This window comes from Ovis canadensis, chromosome 8 (assembly GCF_042477335.2).
Source record: "Ovis canadensis isolate MfBH-ARS-UI-01 breed Bighorn chromosome 8, ARS-UI_OviCan_v2, whole genome shotgun sequence".
Lineage (NCBI taxonomy): Eukaryota > Metazoa > Chordata > Mammalia > Artiodactyla > Bovidae > Ovis > Ovis canadensis.
In genome coordinates this window covers 40119955-40138585 of record NC_091252.1, presented here as the reverse complement: position 1 = coordinate 40138585, position 18631 = coordinate 40119955, and the positions used below count along the sequence as shown (strand labels likewise).

At 36.8% G+C, this 18631-nt stretch overlaps 1 protein-coding gene across 2 annotated transcripts in view; it reads right to left on the bottom strand.

The window, feature by feature from the left end:
- Positions 1 to 18631, bottom strand: part of OSTM1 (osteoclastogenesis associated transmembrane protein 1) — a 40179-nt gene that overhangs the window by 15191 nt on the left and 6357 nt on the right. For both annotated transcript variants that reach the window (XM_069598198.1, XM_069598199.1), the window contains exons 2-3: positions 17372 to 17486; positions 3442 to 3539 (exon numbers count right to left, since the gene is read on the bottom strand). In XM_069598198.1, coding sequence (XP_069454299.1) covers positions 3442 to 3539; positions 17372 to 17486 — 213 coding nt within the window. The remainder of the gene's footprint in view (positions 1 to 3441; positions 3540 to 17371; positions 17487 to 18631) is intronic.

Here is an 18631-nt window from a genome sequence, read left to right as displayed (position 1 = left end):
GAAACTAGCTGGCACCACAGTCTCTTGTGACCCTCTAGCCCCTGCAACCACCCACTGTCCTCTAGAAATGCGAGGGGCTGGCAAAATAGCCCGACCCTGCCTGCAAGGCCATCCACAAAAAGCAGTCTCCGCACCCACCAAGACAGTCCAGCCTCCCAGAAAAGCTACCTGTAAATACATACTGACATAAGATGGATTTGGTGTGGAACTTAAACCCACATCCCTGCCTCAGCCAGAAGTCACTGCCACAGCCAATACCATCAACTTCACTGCTACCACCTATCTCTTTAGCTAGTTCCCCTCCCCTCTGTAACACACACACACACAGACATGCACATGCAAAGACACAACCCATATAACACTGGCGTTGCCCACACACACACACACACACACACACCCTATAAAACACTAGCAGTGCCCAGAACTCAGGCCTCTTTATCACCTCTATCTACACTCACATCCAAGTCTCCAAGCTTGATACTATCTGTACCTGATGACTTAAATCTACAGCTCCAGCTGATACCTCTCCCCGATAATAAACCAATCAACCATTCAATTCAAGGAACGAGAAAAATGACAGAACCAAAGGAATATAGGAGGAATTAATCAGTGCAAAAGCATAAATCAACACATTAAAAAAAATAAAATAGAAACTGATAAAGACAACTGTGGGTTTTCAAAAAGATCAATACAAACATACCTTCAACAAACCTAAATAAAATTCAAGGGAAAAAAGGTCTCATAAGTACAGCATTTAAAGTAAGAAAGGAAATGTAGCTACATATATGATAGAAATTTTAAGGAGTAACCATTACTAAATGCAATGCATTATCCTGGAATGAATCCTGAAACAGAAAAAGGAAATTAGCAGGAAAACTGGTGAAATCAGAATGAAGCCTAACATTTAGTTAAGAGTTATGTACCAATGTTCATTTCTTATTTATGACTAATGTACCATGGTAATATAAGGTGAACATTAGAAGAAACTGGGTCAAGGGTATACAGGAATTCTCTGTATTACCTTTGTAACTTTTATAAAAATCTAAAATCATTCCAAAATGAAACATTTTAAAATAGCTAGTTAAAATCTGTAGTGGGGGAAGAAAAGATACAATTCCCAGAGGCACCAAACACTACATAATACCACCTTGAAATAGGGACTTTTCCAGTGGTCCAGTGGTTGGCAGTGTGCCTTGCAATGTCGGGGATGCAGGTTTGACCCCTGATCAGGGAACCAGGATGCCACATGCCACAGAACAACTAAGCCTGTGCGCCACAACCACTGAGTCTGCGTGCTCTGGAGCTTGTATGTCACAACTAGAGAGTCCGTGTGCCACAACTAAAGATAGCCATGATACAACAAGACACGCCACAGCCAAATAAATATTTCTTAAAAACAACCTTGAAATAAAGTTAAGAACCACTATAAGGCCTGTATGAAATTTAAATAAATAAATAAAACTGTGCTAGAGAACATTAAAAAATAAAGAATAGTAGTGGCTGCCAGGGGCTAGAGAAGGAGGAGATGGGGAGTTACTGCTTAACATGCACCGAGTTTCAGTTTGAGAAGATGAAAACATTCTGGAGATGGATGGTGCTGGAGTTGTACAACAATGTGAGTGTACTTTAATGCCAATTAACTTTACACTAAAAAACTGTAATGTGGTAAATTTTGTGTTGTCTATTTTATTTTGATAAAGAAAGTATTGAATATACTGTACTCCTAGATAGAAGAGCTCAATATCATAACATGTCAATTTTTCCCAAATGATAAATCTAAAATGTAATGTAATTATAATAAAATATCAAAATGATTGATTTTTTAAACTTGGTTCTAAAATTCATTTCATGGATTTATTTAGTAAATCCTGTTTTGACAGTCAAGAACCCATCAGAATAAAAAGTTGGAGCTAAGGCTCACACGTGTGTGTGCTCAATCACTAAGTCATGTCCAGCTCTTTATGACCTCATGGATGTAGCCCACTAGGTTCCTCTGTCCATGGAATTTCCTGGGCAAGAATACTGAAGTGGGTTGCCATTTCCTTCTCCAGGGCATCTTCCCGATCCAGGGATCGAACCCTCATCTCCTGCATTGGCAGGTGGATTCTTTACCTTTGAACCACCAGGGAAGCCCCTAAGCCTCAATCTTACACTGAAGTAAATTTCAAATAGATAAATGATGCTTAAATATATAAAACAAAATCCTGAAGGTCCTAGAAGAAATCATAGGAGAAAATTTTTAAATAATCTCAAAGTGGGAAAAGGCCTTCTAGTGTGATGCAAAATCCTTAACTCATTAATTTTGGTAAATCTAATGACATGAAAATTTAAATTTTCTTCACAACAAAAAGAGAAGCATGATAAAAAGACAAACAACAAACCAGGATAAAAATATTTGCAACCAACATCCCAGGAAAAATGCTAGCTTCCCTAAAGTACATGTATCAGAACTAGCGTTGTTTGGTTTCTAAAACCAAAGAGCTCCCAAATAGGTTTGGTAAATGCTGTGTACAATAATTACCATTTGAAGTTTTACATAATGTACATTTGTCCACTGAAGCTCTGCAGTCCTGTAGTAAAGCATTTCTTACCTTTATTAACACTAAACCTTTTTTAGTGCTATTAAATGCTATTAAATGCTTGCAGAACATATTTTGGGAAATATTTATCTACTATATGTTCCTCTAATAAATGTTTTTTACTATACTCAGGGAAATTCATAATTCTGTTATCACATTTATTAAAGAGATAATCATACATACCTATATCTTAAACATGTTTATAACTATTTTTGTAGATTACTTACTTGATTAAAAGCAAGTTTCAAAATTAGGACTTTATCAGAACTCCAGTTTCTCCCTTCACCACCACCAGGAAAGCTCTAATACTAACATTCAAAGGTCAGAGGTGGAGAAAACAAAACCCAATAACTTGGTTTCTTAAAGGCTACCTTTTATATTATACTTCAAAACTCAAAGTTACATTACTAAACAGAGTCTTTTAAAGTAGGTAAAATTTATTTAAGCAAACATTGAGGCAGAGAATAAGCTTCTTATAGACAATCATACTGAACTGCAAAATACATTATTGCATAAACAAAGTCAAAGTAAATTACTGTCAGACAGAACAACATTGTGTTTCAATTAAACAATCACATGCTTCAGTTAATATGTTCATACTCATTAACTCATTGGATCCTGACTACAAAACACTGGAAGGTAGTCAGGGGAGATCTTACTATTCCCACCTTACAAATTAAAAAACTGAAGTTTTGTTGATTTGCCCAAGAGCTAGTAATAGAAGGATTTAGCAGAAATCCAGGTCTACCTCTACAATGCATGTGTAGATAAATATCAACAAGTAGTGCTATAAAAACTGGAATTATTTATCATTCATTTGGACAAAACAGCATTTTAATTCAAGTATCATATATAAAAATACCTGAAGGTTATTCTCAAAGCAGGTCAAGGTGTGATTAAATTGGTTGAGGAAGTATACTGTGCTATTTGATAATTCTTCACTTTTGTTCGTTAAACAATCTGTCAAGAAACCAAAAAGGCATATTGATATAACTCAAGCAGTAATTATATACAGTCATTTATCTGTTAAGCTGTTACCTTCCGTTTTGCACTGTTGTAAACCTCTGTTCAAACAAGCATGAAGTGTCTTCACACGTTAAGAGAATTTTCCAAATACATGGGAGAAGGCAATGGCACCCCACTCCAGTACTCTTGCCTGGAAAATCCCATGGACAGAGGAGCCTGGTAGGTTGCAGTCCATGCTAAGGGTCGGACACGACTGAGCAACTTCACTTTCACTTTTCACTTTCATGCACTGGAGAAGGAAATGGCAACCCACTCCAGTGTTCTTGCCTGGAGAACCCCAGGGAAGGGGGAGCCTGGTGGGCTGCCATCTATGGGGTCACACAGAGTTGGACACAACTGAAGTGACTTAGCAGTAGCAGCAGCCAAATACATGAAATTTACCCCTTTTAGTTTCTGAAATATTTTTGTTAACATCATAACCATTTTCATGAAAATCTTAATCACATACTCTCCTCTCTTTGTAAAAACAGTATATCAAATAAAATTGAAATTGATTTTTGACAGTGCAAAGTCTTAATCATGAATATCAGTTATCAAAGGCTGCCTTAATAGGAGTACTTCAGGCATAAGACCATTTATCTGCATTAATTTCAGCTAAATGTATATGCTTTTTGATCCTTTTCTGTGTTAAATTTAGTAGTTCTGGGTCTCTTCCATCTCCACTAGTAGGTCAGTTATTGCATCAAAGAGGGTAATTTTTAAAAATCTGCTCTTTCTAATCTATTATGAGTTGGGAGACCAGAGAAACAAGCTGGTGATAATTTTGCATAAAATACTCACACAGGGATTTACAAGTAACATCTGGAAATAAATACAATTGTTTCATAAGTTTCTAAAAATCTCACATAAATGATATTCCTCTGCAACTTGCTACTCTCACATCGTATTCAGTTCAGTTCAGTTCAGTCGCTCAGTCATGTCCGACTCTTTGCGACCCCATGAATCACAGCACGCCAGGCCTCCCTGTCCATCACCAACTCCCGGAGTTCACTCAGACTCATGTCCATCGAGTCAGTGATCCCATCCAGCCATCTCATCCTCTGTCGTCCCCTTCTCCTCCTGCCGCAATCCCTCCCAGCATCAGAGTCTTTTCCAATGAGTCAACTCTTCGCATGAGGTGGCCAAAGTCCTGGAGTTTCAGCTTTAGCGTCATTCCTTCCAAAGAAATCCCAGGTTTGATCTCCTTCAGAATGGATTGGTTGGATCTCCTTGCAATCCAAGGGACTCTCAAGAGTCTTCTCCAACACCACAGTTCAAAAGCATCAATGCTTCGGCGCTCAGCTTTCTTCACAGTCCAACTCTCACATCCATACACGACCACAGGGAAAACCATAGCCTTGACTATTTGGACCTTAGTCAGCAAGGTAATGTCTCTGCTTTTGAATATGCTATCTAGGTTGGTCATAACTTTTCTTCCAAGGAGTAAGCGTCTTTTAATTTCATGGCTGCAGTCACCATCTGCAGTGATATTGGAGCCCCCCAAAATAAAGTCTGACACTGTTTCCACTGTTTCCCCATCTATTTCCCATGAAGTGATGGGACCAGATGTCATGATCTTCATTTTCTGAATTAGCTCAAATTAAATCCTTTGAATTATTTTATATGCATATACAAAGCACAATGTATTTATCTATTGCCCCTCCTTGGATGAACCTATTCCTTATCCTCAGTTTGTGCTTACTCCTTATCTCCCTGTGTTCTCAGATTACTCTCTGGGATCTAGGTTCAAGTGCCTGACATCACATCCTAGGACTCATGGTCAGCCATTTCAATCTCACTCTCCTAGAATCCTTGTCGTCTTTACGTTCCACATAACCACAAGAATTAATATTTTAAGCCTTCATTATCTTCCCAGGTGGTGCAGTGGTAAAGAATCTGCCTGCCAATACAGAAGCCTGGGTTGGGAAGATCCTCCAGAGTGAGAAATGACAACCCACTCCAGTATTCTTGCCTGGAAAATTCTATGGACAGAGGAGCCAGTGGCTACAGTCCACGGGGTCACAAAGAGTCAGACACAACTGAGTGACTGAGTGCGCACACAACTTTTCTCTATTCCCAACTGTAGTTGTAGAACGCTACTACAGAAAATTCTGAAGTTATAATGAGGGGACTCAATTCAAACTAATGTCAGAGTCACAAAACAATCCTTGTAGGTGCCCTGCCAATTATTCCACAAGAGATATTAAAATATTTTCTATTCTCTAGTACTCAACCATACTCTTGTTCCTCTTCAAGTCAACTGACAGCTGTACATTATACACACTCAGGGCCATTTATTATTATCTTTCAACTGGGAGTGGAGAGACAGGATAGAAGGCTGTTGCAACTATCCAGGAGAAAAGTGGCAATGCAAACAAAAAGAAATCAATGGATAAGAGACAGACTGAATAAGCAGTGAAGAGTACTAGAATATGCCAACTCAAAATATGCCTTTTTGGCATATGGATTATTCTGAGCTAAAGGACTTTAAGAACCAATAGATTCAGGAAAAACTAAAAACAGGGTTCAAGTTTTTATTTTGTAAATAAAACTTACACTTGTAAAGGAAATTTCCATTTGTAAAGATGTCTTCCTCTCCAGAGAAAGGAGAACTCATAACAACTAACTCTTCCCAATGGAGAAGGCTCTAACTTAAATCTACATAACAAATCTTACTAAGCAATCCTGTTTATCATACTTTGCTGGTCACTTCCCCATAACTTGCCTCCTACATCCAGAAGGCCAAAATCCCTTTCCTCAGATTAGCCTAAGATGATATCTAAACCCAAATTCTAACCATCCCTTTGAGTTCCTCATCACTGGGTGCTCCCACGTGTACATGTGCAGTGCACATGTTAATAAACTTCTGTTTGTTTTTTTCTTGTTACTCCATCTTTGGCCAGTCTAATTAAAGAGTTCCCATCAAAGAACCTACAATGGGTAAAGTAAAGAAAAAATTTTCCCTCCCCTTGAGCAGACATTAGGATAAAACACACTATGCAGTGTATTCACTATTACAAACAACAATCACTACAATGAAAGCTAATGTTAACTGAGTAGTTGCTATTCCAAGTGCCATGCCTGTACTTTAAACACATTCACTCAATTCTTACAACAATCTTATAAGGAAAGATGGTGGTGCTGGTTTAGTTGCCAAGTCATGTCCAACTATTGCAACTCCATAGACTATAGCCTGCCAGGCTCCTCTGTCCATGGGATTTCTCAGGTGAGAACACCGCAGTGGGTTGCCATTTCCTTTTCCAGGGAATGTTCCCAAGTCAGGGATCAAACTCACATCATTGCAGGCAGTCTCCTGCATTTCAGGTGGATTCTTTATCACTGAGCCACCAGGGAAGCCATGAGGCAAGAACTATTATTATTTCCACTTTTTAATTAAGGAACAGAGGCTGAGAGGAATTAAGGAAGTTGCCAAGGTCACGACTGATAAATAAAAACCAGGAGTTGCTACTTAGTCTGATTCCTAAGCCTGCACTTTCAAACACCACAAACACAAAACATTCACATCTACACACTTAACAATTAAAGTTTAATACGGGTAATTAATAAATACACGCCTCTACTCCTCCATCCACCACCCATAGATTTCCCCATAGATTTTTACACCATGCAGGGATTCAGGCAGTTGCTATCAACTGCTCAGTGCTGGCAACTGAGACGAAGCCTAAAACTGGTGAACAAGGCAACTAGTACATTAAGACTCCTTTATGCAAACTGGAAAAAGACATTGCCTTTGGGTAGTTTACAAAAGAGTGCTTCTGCCTCCAGAAGCTGAGTTGGAATCCCGCTCCATTCACCCGCTCACATGGGCCAATAGTGTAGGACCTGGTCTGTACCTGGGGCCCTGCGGATGAACTCTACATTCTCTGCAGCTTTATCTTCTCACGTGTGTAAGTCCTGTTCTGACCGCTCACCTTATCATTTGAAAATCTGAGGGATCACTTCACAAATTAGGAAACAGCCAGAGAAATAAGATGATATACTGAGGATCATACATCAAGTTACTAAGTTATTAAAATACAAAATATACTTATCAAGCTCTTAATTAAGTTTATCTCAATTATACCATCTTTTCTTTACTATTTAAAAATGTAACTCAATTGGCTTTCAAAAAGTTTATACACTAAATTCTTAAAAAAAATAACAACATAAGCCTCTCTTAATCCTGATTTAACATCATCACAAAGTAGCCTTGAATCTTTTTACACATGAGGTAGAGTATATATAAATAAAAACAGTTACAAATGTGCATAATATTAGTATATGGACTAATAAGATTGAAGTGGTTTACAACTTTTGTAGTTGACATTTTGTAGGGAGGTAGAGGGAATAAAACTTCACCTACAACAATTATACATCTCTATATAATGAGTCATGTCATGACAATGGACATGTGTGATATCGGGGGTGGGTGTATACCCCTGTATTGCCATATAAAAGTAGTCTAAAGCATGAATATGAGAGCACAACGGCAATTTCTCCTATATAAAATATGTAACTGAAGTAATTTCTTTATAAAAAGGTAATTTAGAGAATGATGAAAAACAAAAACAAAAGAAAAAATAATTAAAAAAAAGAAGCTTCTCTGAACAACAAAGAACTTAATTCCTCTTATTTTACTAACAGCCATTCCTTTTCATTTGAAATAATTTGAAAACTAAAAGCTAATATAGACTGGTCATCTTATTAAGTACAACATTAATGCACCACTATCAAAAACTTTCAGTGATCATTAGTGATATTATAAAGCACAAAGGAGTTCAGTTACATAATGAGATTAAAAATGTCTTCATTATTAAAGATCTCTGACTTTCTGATCTAAAACAAAGGAACTCCAGTGAAATTCCTTTTATTCCTTTGTAAGAATTGGGAACATAAGGTTACAAGCAGTGAGAAGCTATATAGTTTAGAAATTAGTAAGTTAAGAAATATTAGTAATAATAAAGCTTCCTATAAGCACTATAAGTGAAGTGATCGTTATGAATTTTCCTCATCTCAGATAATCAATGCAGCCTCATCAAGGACAGATTAGCATAGTTTCTAGCTCAGTGAGGGCTCAGGCATCAGCTCAAGAGGCATTCTTAAAGGTGTTAAGGGTTCAAGTTAAGACCTTACATAGAAACCTACTAAATATCATAACAGGAATTATGTATGCATCTTTAGATAAAAGAATTTGACATCTATTAGGAGTTTGTATAATGATCTCTGCTGTTTTTCAAAACTAGTTTTATAGAGAAAAACAGAGACAATCACCAATTTCTGAAAAATAGGGTAAGCTTCTGAAAGTATAGCATTAAACTACAGCAACTTTTAACCTAAACAACACAGTTAAGCTTAACAAGTATGAAAATAGGATATCTAAAGTTATAAGATATAAATGTGAGTCTAATGCTTAGTATGCTACCATTTGGCTAAAATATGGGAAAGATGGGTTCCAATTAATTGACTTCGGAGCATGGCCTCTAGGGCACACAGGCTTTAGGAGTTGTGGTGCTCAGGCTTAGCTGCTCCGAAGCATGCGGCATCTTCCTGGACCAGGGATGGAACCTTGATGAACTATTAAGATTTATTATTGCTTTTTAAAGAATCAAGACAAAAAGTGAAGAGTGGCAGAATACGCTTATCTTATGGCAGAATAGGCTTATCTGCTGTAAGGATTATTTTGAGCTGAAGGCACTTGGCAAATAGCCAATGCAGTGATAAGCTTTCTATGAATTCCCGAAGACAGAGCTTCCAAAAGAAACTCATTGTCATAAATCTCTTCTCCAGGAGTTTCATCAACTAGGGAAGATTTTCTCCTATCAGGGGAAAGCAGACCAATCGAACAGAATGGGGAGTCCAGAAATAAATTCCTGCATATATAGTCAACTATGGGCTTCTACACATAGACATCACCAGATGGTCAACACCGAAATCAGATTGATTATATTCTTTGCAGCCAAAGATGGAGAAGCTCTATACAGTCAGCAAAAACAAGACAGGGAGCTGACTGTGGCTCAGATTATGAGCTCCTTATTGCCAAATTCAGACTTAAATTGAAGAAAGTAAAGAAAACCACTAGACCATTCAGGTGTGACCTAAATCAAATCCCTTATGATTATACAGTGGAAGTGAGAAATAGATTTAAGGGCCTAGATCTGACAGAGTGCCTGATGCACTATGGACAGAGGTTCATGACATTGTACAGGAGACAGGGATCAAGACCATCCCCACGGAAAAGAAATGCAAAAAAGCAAAATGGCTGTCTGGGGAGGCCTTACAAATAGCTGTGAAAAGAAAAGAAACGAAAAGCAAAGGAGAAAAGGAAAGATATAAGCATCTGAACGCAGAGAGAATTCCAAAGAATAGCAAAAAGAGATAAGAAAGCCTTCCTTAGCGATCAATGCAAAGAAATAGAGGAAAACAATAGAATGGGAAAGACTAGAGTTCTCTTCAAGAAAATTAGAGACACCAAGGGAACATTTCATGCAAAGATGGGCTCGATAAAGGACAGAAATGGTATGGACCTAACAGAAGCAGAAGATATTAAAAAGAGGTGGCAAGAATACACAGAACTGTACAAAAAAGATCTTTATGACCCAGATAATCACAATGTTGTGATCACTCACTTAGAGCCAGACATCCTGGAATGTGAAGTGAAGTGGGTCTTAGAAAGCATCACCATGAACAAAGCTAGTGGAGGTGATGGAATTTCAGTTGAACTATTTCAAATCCTGAAAGATGATGCTGTGAAAAGTGCTGCACTCAGTATGCCAGCAAATTTGGAAAACTCAGCAGTGGCCACAGGACTGGAAAAGGTCAGTTTTCATTCCAATTCCAAAGAAAGGCAATGCCAAAGAATGCTTAAACTACCGCACAATTGCACTCATCTCACATGCTAGTAAAGTAATGCTCAAAACTCTCCAAGCCAAGCTTCAGCAGTACGTGAACTGTGAACTTCCAGATGTTCAAGCTGGTTTTAGAAAAGGTAGAGGAACCAGAGATCGAATTGCCAACATCTGCTGGATCACGGAAAAAGCAAGAGAGTTCCAGAAAAACATCTATTTCTGCTTTATTGACTATGCCAAAGCCTTTGACCGTGTGGATCACAATAAACTGTGGAAAATCCTGAAAGAGATGGGAATACCAGACCACCTGACCTGCCTCTTGAGAAACCTATATGCAGGTCAGGAAGCAACAGTTAGAACTGGACATGGAACAACAGACTGGTTCCAAATAGGAAAAGGAGTTCATCAAGGCTGTATATTGTCACCCTGCTATTTAACTTATATGCAGAGTATATAAGTATAGGACAGGGAAGCAAAGCGTGCTGCAGTTCATGGGGTCACAAAGAGACAGACATGACTTAATGACTGAACAAAAACAACAACGGAAGATTAACAATGCTGTTTTAGAATGGCACTCTCTTTTATTGAGTTTCTAGCCTTCCTTTCATCAAGTAATAATGGCAAAGACTAGGTACTAACCCAAGCTAGGTCAAATAGAAGGAAAGGTGAATTTTGGTGATGTATTAATTTTAAAAATATTCTTTTAAACAATATTTTAGCTTTTATACTTTTACATGTTTATATTTTTAATAGTTATTTTTAAAAACCCTAACACCCCCTTAAATTAACTTTAAAAGGTCTTTAAACTATATAATTATAGTTTTACATTTTCTTAGCATAGAAAATGAAAAAGGAATAGTCATTTTATATCAGAAGATACATGCCTACAAAATGGATCACATGTTGGTTTAAGTTTCAGTTAAAAGCAAGTTTTAAAAACATATCAGTAATTTTTGTTCTTCCTTTGTAATTTTTTTCTTCCCATTTTATCTTTTAGATGCCAGACGGAACAGACTCCAGATTAGTTACCACTAAAGGTCTCTATTGCTGGCATCACTTATCAGCTCTATATTTGTAAATTTAATAACTAGATCACCACACCAAGTTAACTGAGATAAAAGGGATCACAGCTTGTATTTAACAATTTTATACAAACTCTGAGAAAACTGACCAGTGTTTTGTGTTTAAATAAAAAGGCAAATAATCTAGATTTTTGAATATTTATATGGTGCTTTTTATGTATATACTGTAGGGGAGGAAAAGTAATTTTTCCTCTATCCTTCTAAGTTCTCAGCTGCTGCTGCTGCGGCCGCTAAGTCGCGTCAGTCGTGTCCGACTCTGTGCAACCCCATAGACGGCAGCCCACCAGGCTCCGCCGTCCCTGGGATTCTCCTGGGACAAAAGAGATCTAACAAAAGTCAGATCAGTAGGAGAAAAACAAACTTGTTAACTTGTATATCTCACATATATATGGAAGATACAAAAGGAAATTGAGTAACTCAAAGAGGTAGTTTAGAATTTAGGCTTGAATATAATCTTCAGTTAAAAACAAAGAAAGATGAGTGTAGAGGAGGTCAGTGGTGAAGTGACTAGAAAAAGTAATGTAAGCAAGTACAAGGTTATGCAGATTTATGTCCCTGCTTTCTCCATTTACAAGATTTTCTTGTGATTTAAGTCATCGTTTTCTTCCTGGTGCAGAAATGGAGACACTCTTATAAACAGAGATTTCCTTTATAAATATAAATTTCTAAACAAAATGGTTATTTCTACTCTGTTTTCAGAGCTTCTCCCATGTCTACTGTTTCTCAAAATAATAAGCTTGAAATAACCCTCACACCAAAGAGGCTTATTTTGGGACAGCACATTTGGTCTTCTACAGTACAAAATGACAACATCCTAGGCAAACTTCTGATCAGACACAAATTCATTTAAAATTATAGTGTGACATGACTGCTTTCTTCCATTTTATTAAAAGAGTAAATATTCTTTGTATTTGTTCTTTTACCTATTTCTAAAGGCCAAAGATTTAAAACAATGACTGAATAGGTAATAAACAGATTGTAAGTACAAGGTAAACAGAAGCCTGGGGCTTCCCAGGTGGCACTAGTGGTAAAGATTCTGCTGCCAGTGCAGGAGACACAAGAAATGCGGGTTTGATCCCTAAGTCCACAAGATCGCCTGGAGAAGGGAATGGCACCCTGATCTGGTATTCTTGCCTGGTGGGCTACAGTCCATGGGGTAGAGACACACACACACACACACACACACACACACACACACACACACACACACGCCTATAGCGTCATTTATAAAGAAAATAAAAGAGTGAGGATCTCACGAAATCAGTGGTTTAATAGATCTGGTTGTTAAAGATGTGATTGTCTCAGAACCTGAAGACTGATTCCTGATCATCGCTGAGGACTAACATTAGAAAATGTGCAGCTTTACTGAAGGCTTTTTTTCATATTATCTACTTTTAATTTTATGTAGCACTGATAGAAAAAAAAGAATATTTTATATTTATACTTTTAGTAAGAGATTAGGTTTTCTATAATATCAAACACGTATACAGCATAAACATTAAACTTTGTAGGGCTAAAATGTATCTATATTTCTTAAAATGGAGACTGTGCAATGAATTTATCAAATAGCACTTTAAAAACAAAATTAGGCCTTAACTCATGAATACAGTCTTTTCTTAAAGCCTTTTGATTTTAGTTCCACACTCTTGATCTGTAATTCCCTTATACTCTCTGAGCCTTCATTCTACCTCACAAGGCTTACTGTGAAGTTCAAATGAGCCAAGTGTTATGAAATTGAGAAATATTATATAACTGCTGACTTATTACTCACTTTCTTTAGCTCATTTTTCCCTTTCTCCAAATTTCTTTTCTCACTACTTTGTAAGAAAACCCTATGTTGCTCAAGTAACAATGCCTTATTAAATTTTGGTGAAAATTACAAAGTTTTTTGAACAATTCTTTAAAGTGTTCAGAAAATGTTCATAATATCTTTATTAAGCAGATTTCAGAGAACATAATTAGAAGTGTTTCCAGGTAATTTGGTAGAGATTATTCATTTCTAGGTAAGATAATTATTTTAGAATGAATGCCCAAGGGAAAACTGCTGAGTACAAATTTATAAAACTATTTTATTTCCATATAAAATATAGAATATAAACTACGATAAATTTTAAAATGTGAAACAACAAATGGAAGACAATTTTAATGGATGTATAATCTGGGAAAAGAAAATCTTTCTAATTACATCTAACATACAAATAATCAGAGCAGACTTGGACAATCTGTCAAGTTTTTTTTTTAATTTTATGTATTTTTGACTATGTATTAAATGCACATGGTATATAATCCAAAGGATACAAATATAAGTAGAATGAAAACTAAGTCTTTCTTTCTTTCCTGCCCACCTAACTATATAATTCTCCAAAAGAAAGTCATACTTCTCTGCACCCTGCTTGGCCAAACATTTTGGGCAAATTAATTTTAATTAGGGAGTAAACATTTCATTTTTTCTTCAGAAGTTCAGTCAAGGAATATTTTCAAGATAGGATGCCTCACAGAAAAACAAAAGCAAACAAAGGCACCCTAAGAATTTTTTATTCTAAAGAGTTTTATATCTGCCATACTGAGTAAATATGCAACAAAATATTTTTTTTTCCTTTTTTAGAAAATAACTAGAGAAGAAAGGTTCTTTGAATTGGTAAATTCATTACAAAATACCTTTTAAAGAAAAGATGCTTTACCTCTCACATATATAAATTAAGTAACATCAGGTCAAATTTTTAAAGAAATGGGAATATCAGACCACCTTACCTGTCTCCTGAGAAGCCTGTATGCAGGACAAGAAGCAACAGATAGAACTGGACATGAAACAATGGATGGCTTCAAAATCGGGAAAGGAGTACATCAAGGCTGTATATTGTTACCCTGCTTATTTAACTTGTATGCAGAGTATATAATGCAAAATTCTGGGATGACTCACAAACTGGAATCAAGATTTCTGGGAGAAATATTAACAATCTCAGATATGCAGATGATACCACTTTAACTGCAGAAAGTGAAAAGGAACTAAAGAGTCTCTTGATGAAGGTGAAAGAAAAGAGTGAAAAAGTTGGCTTAAAACTCAACATTCAAAAAACTAAGATCATGGCATCCAGTCCTATCACTTCATAACAAATAGATGGGGAAAAAGTGGAAACACTATCAGATTTTATTTTCTTGGGCTCCAAAATCTTACAGACAGTGGCTGCAGCCATGAGATTAAAAGACACTTGCTCCTTGGAAAGAGAGCTATGACAAACCTAGACAGCATATTAAAAAGCAGAGACATCACTTTGCCAACCAAGGTCCATATAGTCAAAGCTATGGTTTTTCTAGTAGTCATATACAAATGTAAGAGCTGGACTAGAAAGAAGGCTGAGCGCCAAAAAATTGATACTTTTGAACTGTGGTGCTGGAGAAGACTCTTCTGAGTCTCTTGGACAGCAAGGAGATCAAACCAGCTAATCTTAAAGGAAATCAACTCTGAACATTCATTGGAAGGACTGATGCTGAAGCTCCAATACTTTGGCCACCTGACACAAGGAGCCAACTAATTGGAAAAGACCCTGATGTTGGGAAAGATTGAGGGCAAGAGGAGAAGGGGGTGACAGAGGATGAGATGGTTGGATGGCATCACTGACTCAGTGAACATGAGTTGAGCAAACTCCGGGAAATGGTAAAGAACAGGGAAGTCTGGCATGCTGCAGTTCATGGGGTCACAAAGAGTCAGAGATGACTTAGCAACTGAACAACAACATCAGTCAAAAGAAGTGAACCCCAACATATATATTTATTCTAATGAACTGATTTTAAATTATTTGCAATTAACATATTTTTTAATTCAGTTGGTAAAGAATCTACCTACAATGCAGGAGACCCCAATTTGATTCCTGTGTCAGGAAGCTCTGTTGGAGAAGGGATAGGCTACCCACTCCAGTGTTCTTGAGCTTCCCTTGTGGCTCAGCTGGAAAAGAATCTGCCTGCAATGCAGGAGACCTGGGTTTGATCCCTGGGTTGGGAAGATTCCCTGAAGAATTAAAAGTCTAGCCATTCCAGTATTCTGGCCTAGAGAATTCCATGGCAAAGAGTTGGACACAACTGAGGGACTTTCACCTCACTCACTTCATCTATCAGTGGATTTTTGTGAAGGGCTTAATAATACTTAAAAACAGCTCTTCTGTTTATGTTAAACAAACTGTTCAATCATATTTATACTAAAAAGTTTTACTCCAAAAAGTAAATATTTGCCTTAAAAAAAAAAAGTTAGCTGTCAGACAAGCCTCTGTTCAAATTACTAGAAAATTTGAATAGAAACAAAATGAAAAGAGTTAATATCAAATATCCACGGTATACTACAAAGGAAAGAAACTGAGCAGTGAGTCTTTTTTCCATCTTCATATGAACTATAACAAAAAGACAAAGTCCTTAAAAAAGTTAAACTCCTTAATGACTTACAGGTACACAGATTTTTAATTCATCCTGTCCTATTTTTACAGCCCATGCCCTACTTCACATTTTCTTTGCCTCTTGCCTAAACCTTTGTAATAATTTCCTCACTGGTCTCTCCCTTCCAGTGGGGTTCCACAGGGGAAAAAAAAAAAAAAAAAGGATTTTTACAGTTTAAAAACATTCAAAAAGTGCTAGGTTAAGTGATATTTGAAAAGATTTTTAACCTATAGTCCTCACTGACTTTAATATTCCATATGTATTGTAAGCTCCCAAGATACTATAGTATATGACCATTTCATAGTACTATGCTGATGCTCTAAGCAGGATGAAAAATGTTGGCAAAAGTGATAAACTACTATATAGGTCAAAGTCCTTTTCCAAGTTCATCTCCCACTGTGCTTCCAGCATCCTGTAATGTCTATTACTGTTTTATATCTCTGTGCCTTTGTTCAGGATGCCTCCCTATCTGCAGTGTCCTTCCTCTTGTCTCTACTTACTGAAATCATGTCCAGTCGTAAAGGTGTAGGATCAAAAGGTACCTCCTCCCGGAAGTCACTTCAAATTCTTGTCAATCTGATTTTTTTCAATTTCCCCAAGGACTCTATGATGTTTTTGTAGCATTTATTGTCACCACCCACTCCAGTACTCTTGCCTGGAGAATCCCAGGGACGGGGGAGCCTGGTGGGCTGCCATCTATGGGGTTGCACAGAGTTGGACACGACTGAAGCAACTTAGCAGCAGCAGCAGTAGGTTATATTGTAACTCTAATTTTCTTCTTCACTAAATTATAAGGTATGGAAAACAAGAATTTCCTAATACATAGTTGGTTTTCAAAACACTTATGAATTGAAATAATAACTTTAATGTTTCCAAAGAATGCCTGAAAATAAATCTCATTTCATTATACAAATACATATAAGCCCACAAACCTGGTAGAACTGATGTTACCACCTCCCCCTACCACCATTTGACAGATTATTATAAACATAATTATTAAGCAGTTAACATTCTGTGGACAGTAACTATATGCCAGGTACTGACCTAAGAGCTGTATGCAATTTATTTCATTTACTCTTCAAAACTATCAGGTAAAGTAGGTTCCAATATTACCATGAATTTCCAGGTGAGGAAACTGAAGCCCCAAGAGGCAAAATTATATGCTCAAGGTCTGACAGTAGTAGATTAAGTTAGAATAAGTCACAGAGCTTAGAACAAAATTCAGATCTGATTGCAAAGCTCACTGTTAACTGCTACACTTTGTTGCCTTTCAGTATTTGCCCAAGATGTTCTCACTAATAAACCATGCTAATCGCAATTCATTTAAACTTAGTAATAAAGAGTATTCAAAATTTTCAGAGTTCAAAATTCACTAAAGTAAAATCTGACATCTATAATATTGAAATACAACTTCAAAAATGAAAGAGTTACTTACTTGCACAATTTGCCTTCTGCCATGTGGAATTAAAAAACTCAGACAGAATCACAACTATTTGCATTCTATCTGCCATTAAAAGGCTTCTGGCACAACTATGACTCTCTGAAGAATTCTGTAACCAAACAAAAGAAAAAAATACAATCTGAGTATTCTTAGACTTCCCAAACAACAACCTGAGGCCCAAAAAACCTTATAAAAATAATTCATATTTATTATAAGCTTTTGAGGGCTTCCCAGGTGGCTCAGTGGTAAAGAATCTCCCTGTCAAAGCAGGAGACGCAGGTTTGATCCCTGGGTTGGGAAGATATCCTGGAGGAGGAAATGGCAACCCACTCCAGCATTCTTGCCTGGAAAATTCCATGGACAGAGGAGCCTGACGGGCTATCGTCCATGGGGTCACAAAGAGTCTGACACAACTAAGCAATGGAGCACATATGCATAATAAGCATTTAATATTTTGTTATAATCAAGTAATGACATCATTAATAATAACTGTAATAAAACAATAGCAGCTAACATTCATTGGTACCAGGTTCACTTGCAAGGGAAGAAAATCTTTGCTTCTTAAATAAGTATTTGTTTCTATGGTACCATTTCAACTTTACTTAGGCCCACATATAATAATAATATACTTCTTATGAACAGGAAAATATTCTAGAAAGCTGTTCACCAAAATGTAGCAGTAGCTATCTCTGAATAATGGAAATAGAGAGGTTTTCATTTTCTTTTTTGCCTCTTTTACATGGTCTGAATTTTTCTACAATGAACATGTATTATTTATGCATTTTTAAAAATCTGGTGGGTAAATGATGACAAAACATTGTTTCATCTTCTGGGTAGTTTTGGCTCAAAATCTTAAAATCCACAAGAATGGATTTATACTATGTAAACGATAAATTGAAGTTCCTGAATTACTAGGTCCTTATATATTTCTTATCTATTTCCTTTCCTTTTTGCCACAAGCAAAGTTAAGTCTTGCTGACCCTTCATCCTTTCAAAGTTATTTAACTTCTATTATTTACCAGACATTATAAGTATCCTGGAGTTTTGGGGATAAGTTTTCCCTGATGGTCCAGAGGTTAAGAATCTGCTTTGCAATGCAGTTCAATCCCTAATCGGGGAACTAAGACCCTACATGCCTGTTGGCTGCTACTGAAGCCTGCATGCTCTGGAGCCTACAAGATACAACTAGAGAGTCCATTTACTGCAACAAAAGATCTTGCATACTGCAACTAAGACCCAACATAGCCAAATAAA